General features: G+C 45.8%; 1 protein-coding gene across 29 annotated transcripts in view; it reads left to right on the forward strand.

Annotated features, from left to right (window-relative positions):
• Positions 1 to 13,490, forward strand: part of LOC139563272 (CUGBP Elav-like family member 4) — a 187,986-nt gene that overhangs the window by 15,211 nt on the left and 159,285 nt on the right. For all 29 annotated transcript variants that reach the window (XM_071381778.1, XM_071381783.1, XM_071381781.1 and 26 more), the window contains exon 2: positions 4,802 to 4,884. In XM_071381778.1, the coding sequence (XP_071237879.1) occupies positions 4,802 to 4,884 (83 nt within the window). The remainder of the gene's footprint in view (positions 1 to 4,801; positions 4,885 to 13,490) is intronic.

The following is a 13,490-nucleotide window of genomic DNA, read 5'->3' on the forward strand; positions in this document are numbered from 1 at the left end:
CCCTACTGTATCAAGATTAGGTTATAGAGCACCTATCTGAGTTAACCTGAACAACATTATAACCCATTCTCTTTCAATAGTTCCATCCTCAGACCCTATCGAGGATTTTTATTGAATGAACATACCGTGTCAGTCGTGGTCACATTACAAATAAATCAACTTTTTTGTGTTTCTGACAGTCAAGGAATAATCAGTCTGTAATCAACTCAGTCCAGGCTAGTACTGATGTATGATATAGTATGTGAAAAAATCTAAATCAATCTGAACAGCCATACTAGTCAGTTAGTTAGTAATCCAGCCGGAGAACAAGTCTGAATGCTGGCAATCATATAAACTATCCTGCGACACATCCATACCTGCTAATCCTCGTCAACCTCTCGCTGCAAATTGAGAAAATCCCCTGCGTCTTTTTTGGACTGGAACATGACGTTTTCCGCGCCACGAGTGAGTTTGAGTGTGCAGGACACAGCAGAAATGTGTCGAATCCGCGTTTCCGAGACAAGTAAACTCATCAAAAAAATAAACGTCCTCTCACTGTCAACTGCGTTTATTTTCAGCAAACTTAACATGTGTAAATATTGGTATGAACATAACAAGATTCAACAACTGAGACATAAACTGAACAAGTTCAACAGACATGTGACTAACAGAAATGGAATAATGTGTCCCTGAACAAAGGGGGGGTCAAAATCAAAAGTAACAGTCAGTGTCTGGTGTGGTCACCAGCTGCATTAAGTACTGCAGTGCATCTCCTCCTCGTGGACTGCACCAGATTTGCCAGTTCTTGCTGTGAGATGTTACCCCACTCTTCCACCAAGGCACCTGCAAGTCCCGGACATTTCTGGGGGGAATGGCCCTAGCCCTCACCCTCTGATCCAACAGGTCCCAGACGTGCTGAATGGGATTGAGATCCGGGCTCTTCACTGGCCATGGCAGAACACTGACATTCCTGTCTTGCAGGATATCACGCACAGAACAAGCTGTATGGCTGGTGGCATTGTCATGCTGGAGGGTCATGTCAGGATGAGCCTGCAGGAAGGGTACCACATGAGGGAGGAGGATGTCTTCCCTGTAACGCACAACGTTGAGATTACCTGCAATGACAACAAGCTCTGTCAGATGATGCTGTGACACACTGCCCCAGACCATGACGGACGCTCCACCTCCAAATCGGTCCCGCTCCAGAGTACAGGCCTCGGTATAACGCTCATTCCTTCGACGATAAACGCGAATTCGACCACCCCTGGTGAGACAAAACTGCGACTCGTCAGTGAAGAGCACTTTTTGCCAGTCCTGTCTGGTCCAGCGACACTGGGATTGTGCCCATAAGCGACGTTGTTGCCGGTGATGTCTGGTGAGGACCTGCCTTACAACAGGCCTACAAGCCCTCAGTCCAGCCTCTCTCAGACTATTGCGGACAGTCTGAGCACTGGTGGAGGGATTGTGCGTTTCTGGTGTAACTCGGGCCATTGTTGTTGCCATCCTGTACCTGTCCCGCAGGTGTGATGTTCTGATGTACCGATCCTGTGCAGGTGTTGTTACACGTGGTCTGCCACTCCGAAGACGATCAGCTATTTGTCCTGTCACCCTGTAGCACTGTCTTAGGCATCTCACAGTACGGACATTGCAATTTATTGCCCTGGCCACATCTGCAGTCCTCATGCCTCCTTTCAGCATGCCTAAGGCACGTTCACGCAGATGAGCAGGGACCCTGATAATCTTTCTTTTGGTGTTTTTCAGAGTCAGTAGAAAGGCCTCTTTAGTGTCCTAAGGTTTCATAACTGTAACCTTAATTGCCTACCGTCTGTAAGCTGTTAGTGTCTTAACGACCGTTCCACAGGTGCATGTTCATTAATTGTATATGGTTCATTGAACAAGCATGGGAAACGGTGTTTAAACCATTTACAATGAAGATCTGTGAAGTTATTTGGATTTTTACAAATGATCTTTGAAAGACACGGTTTACATTCTTTACATTCTGTGAAAAGGTACGACACTTTGCATTGGTGTAGTTGCTGTAGACTATTCTGCCGTGAATCGGTTTTCCCGCACTGCCAGAGTGAGAGGGTTCTTCCTAGCGCCTTCAGAATGCGGTCTCGGTCAGGGAATCAGAGCACCTGTAAAATTAAGGTTTGGGATCTGGCTGAGTTGTCAATGTGCCGGTTTATGCGATGAGCTCTCATCACTTCGATTTCGCTTCCAGCTAGATCTGGAAACCACTCTGGAAGTGATCTATTGATGAAAGATGAAAGAAAGCATTCTGAGCCTCAGTTTTTTCCTCTATATTGGCTATTCTCACGTTGTCTCTACGTTGCAAGTCCTGGTAGCGAGTCAAACCGGTCCATTCTGATTTGGCCCTGAGTTGACATCTCCTTACATTTGTCAACTCTATCGCCAAGCTTTGTGCACTCAGCTCAAAATCTTTTAAGATCAGTAACGCACTTGGAAACGTCATCCTGAATAAAATCCAACTTTGTTTGTACTCCAGTAAACTCACAGGTGATGAACTCATTATTTTGCCATAGCTTCATCTAGCATGGTGGCTAGCGCTTTGCTGTCAGGAGATGAAGTCATTGATTTAGCTCGTAAAGCGTGGTGTTCCATAGCGAGTAAGTTACTAAATACTGTTAAACAGGTTAGCTGTTAATACATCCATGGAAATGGTTCAGACGTGCTCATGGGTAAAACCTAAAAAATGATAATGCAAGAGAAGGAGCTCCTGTTCCAATACACTTTTCTAGGCTTAAATGTTAATTTCGCTTTAATGCAATTCATTGAACTTTTGTTCCTTTCAGAAATGATTGTGCAGCAGCAAATTTGAAAAAGATTACCAAAGTATTATTTTCACTCCACTTAACCTTCTCATCAGTGGAATCAGCCTACCACTGCTTTCAGCCATCGCTAACAAGCAAGCCTCAGAATCATTCTATAACCATGGCAACATCCTCCACTTCCTGCATTCCCATCTGGCTCATCTGCTGTCTCCCACCCTCAGCCTCACTCAGTAATTGTGATCCTTTTTCATGTTCACCACCAAGTTGAACGTGTCTGATCCAGATTGTGCTCCTTTATCATAGTCCCCCGGGTCCAAGTTCTCCCTTGAGCCAGCAATAAATTGGATATTGAGTCTTTCATGAAGTCTTCCAATTCCCCTTGGCCAAGAGAGACTTATTGGGACCTACCATAAGTAGCCATGTAGCTGCCCTGGCCTGAATATTAACAGTGAGCCACTATGTAAGGCTGAGTCTTCCCCTACTTAGGCCTTGTCTCCTGTCTTGCATGACTAGGTTCACTCCCTAGATGAAACAAATCAATTTAAAGTGTTACATAAACTCTGATAAAATGCCACAGTCTCACCAGTTTTTGCATTGATCTGTTGTACATTTCCAAACCGTTAAATCATGTGATGAAAAAAAAACATCCTGGAACCATGAACTGTGACATCCATCCCCAAACTGAGGATGACCTGACTGAGGGATAGGGTGGATGATAAGAAGGGGTTAGTTGGAGGGCCAGGCTAGACCAGTCCCAGTGGTTCTATCTCATTAGCCTGCTGTGGGTTATGCCTGCTAGGAGGACCAGTCCCATCTCCTCAGCTCAGTTCTTTAATGTCACACAGGATGAGGAGCTAATTCCTTCCAGGCTCTCAAAGCGTTATTTCTGCGGGTTTGCTGTGTGGCATGCTGTTTCATCAGTGTCGTTTAGCTGATTTCTCCTCTTGAGTAACTTCCTGGTTGTGGAGGTGGATGAAGGTTGTAGTGAAAGGGAGCTCTTCTGGCGAGGAGCCAGAGAGCAGGGCTCTGTTTCAGGGGTGATGGGTGCTGTGTGTGTGTCCTGTGTGTGAGTGTGTGTTTGTGTGTGTGTTTGTTTGTGCGAGCGTGCGTGCGAGCGTGCGTGAGTGTGTATGTGTGTGTGTCCGCCCCTCTTCTCCCATGGGGAGTCTTGGCAGCAGGTGTGACATGCCGTAATGGGAAATTATGCTGCCCGGTGCAAAAACTCTTTGGAAAGGGGTCACCCACTGTCAACTCGACCAAGTGTGTAACAGAACAACCACTCAGCCTTTAATGAAAGCTGTCACATTTTTGTTAGTGCAGAAGTTATTAATGGACATTCATATATTGTTGTTGGAGTTCACATCTTTGAGAGGAGTCTCCTGAGATGTGAGGGGTCAGTGTTTGGGGCTCATCACCATAGGGTTTTAATTATTGTGACGCTAGTGGTAATATACAGATCTAGGAACAATGCTATGGACATTCCCCTTAGCTCTTCAAAGACTGGGGTTGTATTTTACATCACCCTTTATTTGCACTTTGCAGTATACCAGTAGCAGCCTACAGTGCAGTGCTCCAGTCATTTGTCGTGTAATAATCAACCCTGTGTGTCTCTCCTTTCTCATCTGTGTTGCCCTCTCTGCAGGACGTGTGTCTCTCCTTTCTCATCTGTGTTGCCCTCTCTGCAGGACGTGTGTCTCTCCTTTCTCATCTGTGTTGCCCTCTCTGCAGGAAGTGTGTCTCTCCTTTCTCATCTGTGTTGCCCTCTCTGCAGGAAGTGTGTCTCTCCTTTCTCATCTGTGTTGCCCTCTCTGCAGGATGTGTGTCTTTCCTGTCTCATCTGTGTTGCCCTCTGCAGGATGTGTGTCTCTCCTTTCTCATCTGTGTTGCCCTCTCTGCAGGATGTGTGTCTCTCCTTTCTCATCTGTGTTGTCCTCTCTGCAGGATGTGTGTCTCTCCTTTCTCATCTGTGTTGCCCTCTCTGCAGGATGTGTGTCTCTCCTTTCTCATCTGTGTTGTCCTCTCTGCAGGATGTGCCTTTCTAACGTACTGCGCCAGAGAGTCAGCACTGAAGGCCCAGAGCGCCCTCCATGAACAGAAGACTCTGCCAGGGGTAAGTGCCCCTGATCTGCCCTCTGTCAGAGGCTAGGGCCCCCGGGTCCAGGGCCTGGCATGGGACATGTCTGCATTAATGTTACTACTCTTAACACAACCACATCACATAGACACTCACACATACTGAACTGAAGTCAGCCATACTGACACCTTGCACAACGTGTTATGCTCACAATATTTATATATATGTTTTTATAAGACAGGCTTGATGGTCCATCCTGTCCTTTTTCTGTCCTCTCGTCCTCTTTTAAAATGTTTGCACACACACACACGCACGCGCACACACGCAGACACACACACACACACACACACACACACACACACACACACACACACACACACACACACACACACACACACACACACACACACACACACACACACACACACACACACACACACACACACACACACACACACACACACACACACACACATTCCTAATTGCCTCAGGAAATCCACTCTCATTATCACATATAATCAAACAATAAATATCCACAATAATTTTTAGCACAAATATGGCCATCTGGAGATTTAATTTTAGACTGTTTTTTAAATTCTGTTTAGTTTGGTTGATATGTTTTGAATGAAAATGATGTCCTCCTACTGTACCATGACAAACCCACAGTGTTATACCATAAGCCCATCCAGTACCTACAGTATGCTGGAGATGTTCCTGATCTTATGTCTATATACTGTACAGTATGTACATGGGGATATATAGTTCTAGACATAATATCCTGGGAATTAGAGGTCTGATTGAATCCAGCCTGTGGCCCCTGCAGAGGAGAGGGCCCCTGCTATGTCTCCAGATCCCCTCCCTCTTTTCCCTGGTTAGAGCCTGGTTAGAGCCTCTGGGCATCCATCCTGGTCCCTAGGGAGGGAGGCAGGGGAGAGGTGGATGGGGCTGGGGGCTTCTCTGTGGCGGGTTAGTCAGCTGTTTGCAGTGCTCTGTCTGGATCTCCTGGGTAATACATTGAGCGTTCGTTCCACACACCACTAACACTGCTGTAATGGAGTCCCTCTGAGACCACCTATTGTCTTTTAATTCTCACTGCTCTCTAATGAGGTGATTGTTGTGATTGGTTTACATACTGCAGTGCAGGTATTCCCCCAGGGGTACACGCAATGCCGTCGGGGGTACGCCAAATACATTTTTTATTCACATTTAAAAAATAAATAAATACATGTTTTCTTTGTAACTTTGTTTTTCCTTCACATTGTCAAACATTGATATTTTCCAACAGGGCTATGCATTTGGGTGAGGTTTTTTTCTCGCCTGAGTAGCCTCGTTTCACTGCCAAAAATAAAATTAAACCATCTAGTGTTCAGCAAAATAACAACACAATGTCAAATACATGTAGGCTAGTCAAATAATTAACATCCAATCACCTTAACCGTTACTCTCTCGCGGGTATTCCACTGACGGTCCGTATGTAGCCAAACGTAGCTGCTGCTCATGTTGGTATCTGTACTGATGGTGCAAAAGCTATGACAGGGAGACATAGTGGAGTGATAACGCGCGTGCAAGCAGTTGCTCCCGACGCCACTTGGGTACACTGCATCATCCACAGAGAGGCTCTTGCTACCAAAGGAATGCCTGACAGCTTGAAAGACGTTTTGGACACTACAGTGAAAATGGTTAACTTTGTTAAAGCAAGGCCCCTGAACTTTTGTGTATTTTCTGCACTATACAATGATATGGGCAGAGACCAGCGACGCTTTTACAACATACTGAAGTGCGCTGGTTATCAAGGGGCAAAATATTGACACGTTTTTTTAAATTGAGAGACGAGAATACATTTTTCTTTACTGACCGTCATTTTCACTTGTCTGACTGCTTGTATGATGACGAGTTTCTCATACGACTGGCCTATCTGGGTGATGTTTTTTCTGATCTGAATCTAGGATTATAGGGACTCTCCGCAACTATATTCAATGTGCGGGACAAAATTGAGGCTATGATTAAGAAGTTGGAGCTCTTCTCTGTCTGCATTAACAAGGACCACACACAGGTCTTTCCATCATTGTATGATTTTTTGTGTGCAAATGAACTCAAGCTTACGGAAAATGTCAAATGTGATATAGGGAAGCACCGGAGTGGCAATTACACAGGTACTTTCCCGAAACGGATGACACAAACAACTGGATTCGTTATCCCTTTCATGCCCTGCCTCCAGTCTACTTACCGATATCTGAACAAGAGAGCCTCATTGAAATTGCAACAAGCGGTTCTGTGAAAATGTTATTTAATCAGAAGCCACTGCCAGATTTCTGGATAGGGCTGCGCTCAGAGTATCCTGCCTTGGCAAATCGCACTGTTAAGACATTGATGCCCTTTGCAACCACGTACCTATGTGAGGGTGGATTCTCGGCCATCACTAGCATGAAAACTAAATACAGGCACAGACTGTGTGTGGAAAATGATTTAAGACTGAGCCACTCTCCAATACAACCCAACACTGGAGAGTTATGTGCATCCTTTCAAGCACACTCTTCTCATTAACCTGTGGTGAGTTATTTACAATTTTCGATGAATAAATAAGGTTTTATATGTAAGAGGGCTGAATAAAGAGCAAAATTATTGATTATAATTATATTATTATTTGTGCCCTGGTCCTATAAGAGCTCTTTGTCACTTTCCACGAACCGGGTTGTGACAAAAACTCACACTCATTCTTATGTTTAATAAATGTATTGTATAGTGTGTGTGTGGCAGGCTTACAAAGATGGCAAAAAACAACATTTGAGAGTGTGCTGACCCTGGTGCTAGAGGGGGTACCCAGCTGGAGGTTGAATGTTTGAAGGGCTACAGGGCTATAAAAAGTTTGTGAACCACTGCTGTAGAGGTTCCTGCTTTAATGGCTCGTATCTGGATAAGGGTCAATGTTATGTCTATGAGATTTGGGTAAACGTGAGTTGTATTATAGTGAATAGCTCCCAGCAAGAGGTCAGTCCTTCAATCTGCAGCAGAACCACATAGAGATCCATCCTCCCATCCTTCCCTCGCCCTCCTTAATAAAGAGGCTGTGTGAGGTGGCAGGCCAACCCTCATAAGGATGTTTTCATCAGGTCATCACGCTCTGAGGTCCTCCATGACAGCCCTATGATGCTCCTGCTCTTCCAGACTGTCCAGACTGGGCTGGCTGTTTCAGGCCTGACTGTGCAGTCTGGATGCGTCCGCCTCAAACTGTCAGGAAACCTAAATGTGCAGGCCTTAAAATGGATCATCAGGCAGGTTGCAGGCCCTTTGGAAAATAAAACCAGTCGACCAAAAACAGGGCTTGAATTGCACATGAACTCGATGAATGAAGACTATCATGCCGGCCAGTCCTTGTCTGCGGTCTGCCAGAGACCAAAACAGGCAGGGCCAGAGCAATATGGCTCACCCGGCTCACTTTGATCGGCTCCTGGCTTGTCTTGAAGAGAATTGCCTTTTGAGGGCAGAAGGTCAGGGACGATAAGAGCTTTCCAATTCCTCTGTAGATTTTCAAAGTGCCATGTTTCCATCATTATTGTCAGTCTGTTTGAGAAGAGGACTCTCTGGAGCTGGGAGAGTGAGAGGGGAGACGGGGAGGAGGACAGGATGGTATGTGTGTGATCTGCAAGGAGTCACCAGAGGTGTCGTGCAGATTGACTGAGAATCTCAAATTCTGGGGAATCTCAAATTCCCAGTCTTAGCCAATGTCTCTTACCCATGCTGCCGTCCAAGAGGACATTCTGCTTTGTTGGGCCGTATTTGTGTTTTTGTTTACATACAGTTGAAGTCGGAAGTTTTCATACACTTAGGTTGGAGTCATTAAAACTCGTTTTTTAACCACTCCACAAATTTCTTGTTAACAAACTATTGTTTTGGCAAGTCGGTTAGGACATCTACTTTGTGCATGACACAAGTCATTTTTCCAACAATTATTTACAGACAGATTATTTCACTTATAATTCACTGTATCACAATTCCAGTGGGTCAGAAGTTTACATACACTAAGTTGATTGTGCCTTTAAACAGCTTGGGAAATTCCAGAAAATTATGTCATGGCTTCCGAAGCTTCTGATAGGCTGATTGACATCACTTGAGTCAATTGGAGGTGTACATGTGGATGTATTTCAAGGCCTACCTTCAAACTCAGTGCCTCTTTGTTTGACATCATGGGAAAATCAAAAGAAATCAGCCCAAGACCTCATAAAAAACATTGTAGACCTCCACAAGTCTGGTTCATCCTTGGGAGCAATTTCCAAACGCCTGAAGATACCACGTTCATCTGTACAAACAATAGTACACAAGTATAAACACCATGGGACCACTCAGCCGTCATACCGCTCGGGAAGGAGACGCGTTCTGTCTCCTAGAGATGAACATACTTTGGTGCGAAAAGTGCAAATCAATCCCAGAACAACAGCAAAGGACCTTGTGAAGATGCTGGAGGAAACAGGTACAAAAGTATCTATATCCACAGTAAAACGAGTCCTATATCAACATAACCTGAAAGGCCACTTAGCAAGGAAGAAGCCACTGCTCTAAAACCTCCATAAAAAAAGACAGACTACGGTTTGCAACTGCACATAGGGACAAATATTGTACTTTTTGGAGAAATGTCCTCTGGTCTGATGAAACAAAAATAGAAATGTTTGGCCATAATGACCATCGTTATGTTTGAAGGAAAAAGGGGGAAGCTTGCAAGCCGAAGAACACCATCCTAACCATGAAGCACGGGGGTGGCAGCATCATGTTGTGGCAAAATGGCTTAAGGACAACAAAGTCAAGGTATTGGAGTGGCCATCACAAAGCCCTGACCTCAATCCTATAGAACATTTGTGGGCAGAACTGAAAAAGTGTGTGTGAGCAAGGAGGCCTACAAACCTGACTCCGTTACACCAGCTCTGTCAGGAGGAATGGGCCAAAATTCACCCAACTTATTGTGGGAAGCTTGTGGAAGGCTACCCAAAATGTTTGACCCAAGTTAAACTATTTAAAGGCAATGCTACCACATACTACTTGTGTGCATGTCAACTTCTGACCCACTGGGAATGTGATGAAAGAAATAAAAGCTGAAATAAATAATTCTCTACTATTTTTCTGACATTTCACTTTCTTAAAATAAAGTGGTGATCCTAACTGACCTAAGACAGGGAATTTTTACTAGGATTAAATGTCAGGAATTGTGAAAAACTGAGTTAAAATGTATTTGGTTAAGGTGTATGTAAACTTCCGACTTCAACTGTATCTAGTGATTACCTACATGTAAGTGTCATCATGGTGTCTTTATGTCCCGTCGATATGATCTGCCAGACAGGAGTCAGTGTGCACACTACAGTAATGTCATCAAAGGCTTATTAACAGTCTCCCCTGGAATGCTTATAGGGCGCTATGTTTACCTGCCTATTCAGCATGTTCCCCAATGTAGGGCATGCAGCATGGTCTTTGGACAGGTTAGGTCATCTCTGTGAATGATTTCTCCACGGATCCGATTAATTTACCCCTTCCCGTATAAACACGCTCCAGAACATCTCTCCGCTGTTTGCCTAATGTCCTCCCATCACGCTGCTTTTGGAGGCGGTAGAATCTTGAAAAGAAGCCGGTTCTTCTCCTTTCCCTTCCAGGCCGTGTGGCGGAGGCATCCTCTACTCCAATTAGCTGCTGGTGGAGGATGAAACAGGCCTGTTAATTGCCGCTACGTAAGCCCAAAAGCCAATTATAAAGTCTGCTGCAGAAAAGGACCCAGCATCTCTTTCTCTTCTACTATCATCCTCCTCCTTTCTATACCTTCCATTTCTCTTTCACTCGTACCCCCTCCCTTCTTCCTCTTTCTCCCACCCTTTCTCTCTCTGTCTCTACAGCACTCACTCCTCCTTCCTCCTGTCTTTTTGTCTTGCTGATGTGTGTGTTGAGGTGCTGCCCCAGCCTCATGCTTGTCGTTTCATCATGCGTGGAGGTGTCTGTGGAGAGATCCACATTTCTTGCTTTCTGACTGAGAGCTCCACAAGCACCTGAACCCTTTATTAATAACCAGGCAGCCAAGCGCAACCGCTGTCTGACTTTAGCCAGGGAGGTAAGTAGAAAGAAAAAGTTCCCCACCCAGGAGTTTAGAACTGTTTATCCTCAAACTTCGAAGGGCAAGCCTGAATGTTCTGCTTCCACTAAATTGAGTAACAGAATATCATGTTTTTCCTGTAGTTTTTTCCCTTCTTATTTATTATACATTTTTGTGGCTGGGAAAGGCAGAGAAAATTGTCTTTACTGTGTCAGATACATAGAAATGGGTCAGGGGGGAGATGTTGGATGTCACTGAACACGCTCCACAGACCAGTTCATACATGTTTGTGACACTCCCAGCTTTACGATACAGATGCTGCCTGAACATGTCTGTGTACATTTTAGTCTTTGTCTTTGTACGTGTCAGTAAGAACATGCCAGTAGGAGCCTCCATTCCTCTTTTCCCATCATCTTTGTTTAAGCTTCCCCTCCACACACACACACACACACACACACACACACACACACACACACACACACACACACACACACACACACACACACACACACACACACACACACACACACACACACACACACACACACACACACACACACACACACACACACACACATCATTGACACCCCCCAACTATAATCTCTGCTCGCATTCCTCTTTATCTCTATGTAAAGACGTGTTAATTGATATATTTAGTGGCGGGGCCTCATCAGGATTCAGGGTAAGGCTGTCTGTCTGTGACGCAGCATCACCGTATCTTATCAGAGGACACACTAAGCTTCCTTCGACAGGGTCCACCTCTGGACCGCCACACCACAGCCTCAAGGCAGCTTAAACTAATTACTGAAGCCATACAGGGCCCGGCCCGCCATTCTTTTAAAGGACAAATTGTGTTCTGTTGCTGGTCAATTTGCCCTCTGTGCAAGATTTGTCACCCTCCAGTGCATACGAGCCTTTCCTGTTATGAGAAACGAAAAAAGGCCTGGATCCAGATATGAGAGAACTGAGGGAAGTCTTCTATGGCTGCCCCGGCTAGCCGCCCGCCTGGCTCCACACCATCAATTACATCTATATCGGTTTCTCTCTTTTCCCCGACCGCTTTAGAGGAGAAATTAAAAAGATGTTTTTTCTTATCCCCCTGGGATGAACCCATTTTCTACCCTGCTGCACCGGCTACGGCCGTCCTCCCGATTAAAGAGTGAATAGAATCGCAACGAAGGGATGGAACTCCATATTGTCTTCCATTATGATGCCAGTGCTCCTGAAATAAGGTTGCAAAATTCCGGTAACTTTCAATAAGTTCTCTGGTTTTCCTGAAATCCTAGTTGGGGTATTTTCTAAATCAAGAGGGAATAAGCAGAATATCCATAATCCTCCAACTAGGATTTTCTGGTAAACCGGGAAATTTATCTAAAGTTCACAGAATTTTGCACTATGCCTCACAAATTAATTTGGTTCCATCTGATGGGATTTTCAACCTTCCAGAGTGCAAATGGTATTCCTACCAGCCTGCATGGGGAGCCTCCTTTTACAATCAACTGGAAGGAGGGCAAACATCAGTCATAGTGAAGTTGCCCTTAACCAGAGCGTAAAGATGGCAGGCCATGGGCGCTGGACAGATGAAAGACAGAAATAGTGTTTTTTAAAGGCCGCAGGGCTGCAACCATTTGTCCTCTCAGTACTTTACGGACCTCCAAAGACTTCAAAGCCAGGTTGTTAGTATGGAAGCATATAGTGTATGATCAATGACTGTATCAGGTACAATGAAGGTGACCTAAGCCATAATTACCTTTCAGGAATGTGCAGTGCCAAAGTTCTCACACACCCCTCCTTTCTCCTCTCCCCTCCCAGCTCCTCTCTCCTGAACACACCCCTCCTCTCTACTCACACACCCCTCCCAGCTCCTTTCTCCTCACACACCCCTCATCTCTCCTCTCTCACACACCCCTCCCAGCTCCACTCTCCTCTCTTCTCACACACCCCTCCCAGCTCCTTTCTCCTCTCTCCTCATACAACCCTCCCAGCTCCTCTCTCCTCACACAACCCTCAGAGCTCCTCTTTCCTCACACACCCCTCCCAGCTCGTCCCCCTCACACACCCCTCCCAGCTCTGTCTCCTCTCTCCTAAACACACCCCTCCCAGCTCCTCTCCCCTCACACACCCCTCCCAGCTCCCTTCTCCTCTCTCCTAAACACACCCCTCCTTTCTCCTCTCTCCTCACACACCCCTCCCAGCTCCTCTCTCCTCTCTCCTCACACACCTATCCCAGCTCCTTTCTCCTTTCTCCTCACACACCCCTCCCAGCTCCTCTCTCCTCACACACCCCTCCTTTCTCCTTTCTCCTCACACACCCCTCCCAGCTCCTCTCTCCCAGCTCCTCTCTCCTCAAACACCCCTCCCAGCTCCTCTCTCCTCACACACCCCTCCCAGCTCCTCTCTCCTCACACACCCCTCCCAGCTCCTCTCTCCTAAACACACCCCTTCCAGCTCCTCTCTCCTCACACACCCCTCCCAGCTCATCTCTCCTCACACACCCCTCCCAGCTCCTTTCTCTTCTCTCCTAAACACAACCCTCCCAGCTCCTCTCTCCTCACACCCCCCTTCCAGCTCCTTT

The sequence above is a fragment of the Salvelinus alpinus genome, chromosome 33, assembly GCF_045679555.1.
Source record: "Salvelinus alpinus chromosome 33, SLU_Salpinus.1, whole genome shotgun sequence".
Classification (NCBI taxonomy): domain Eukaryota; kingdom Metazoa; phylum Chordata; class Actinopteri; order Salmoniformes; family Salmonidae; genus Salvelinus; species Salvelinus alpinus.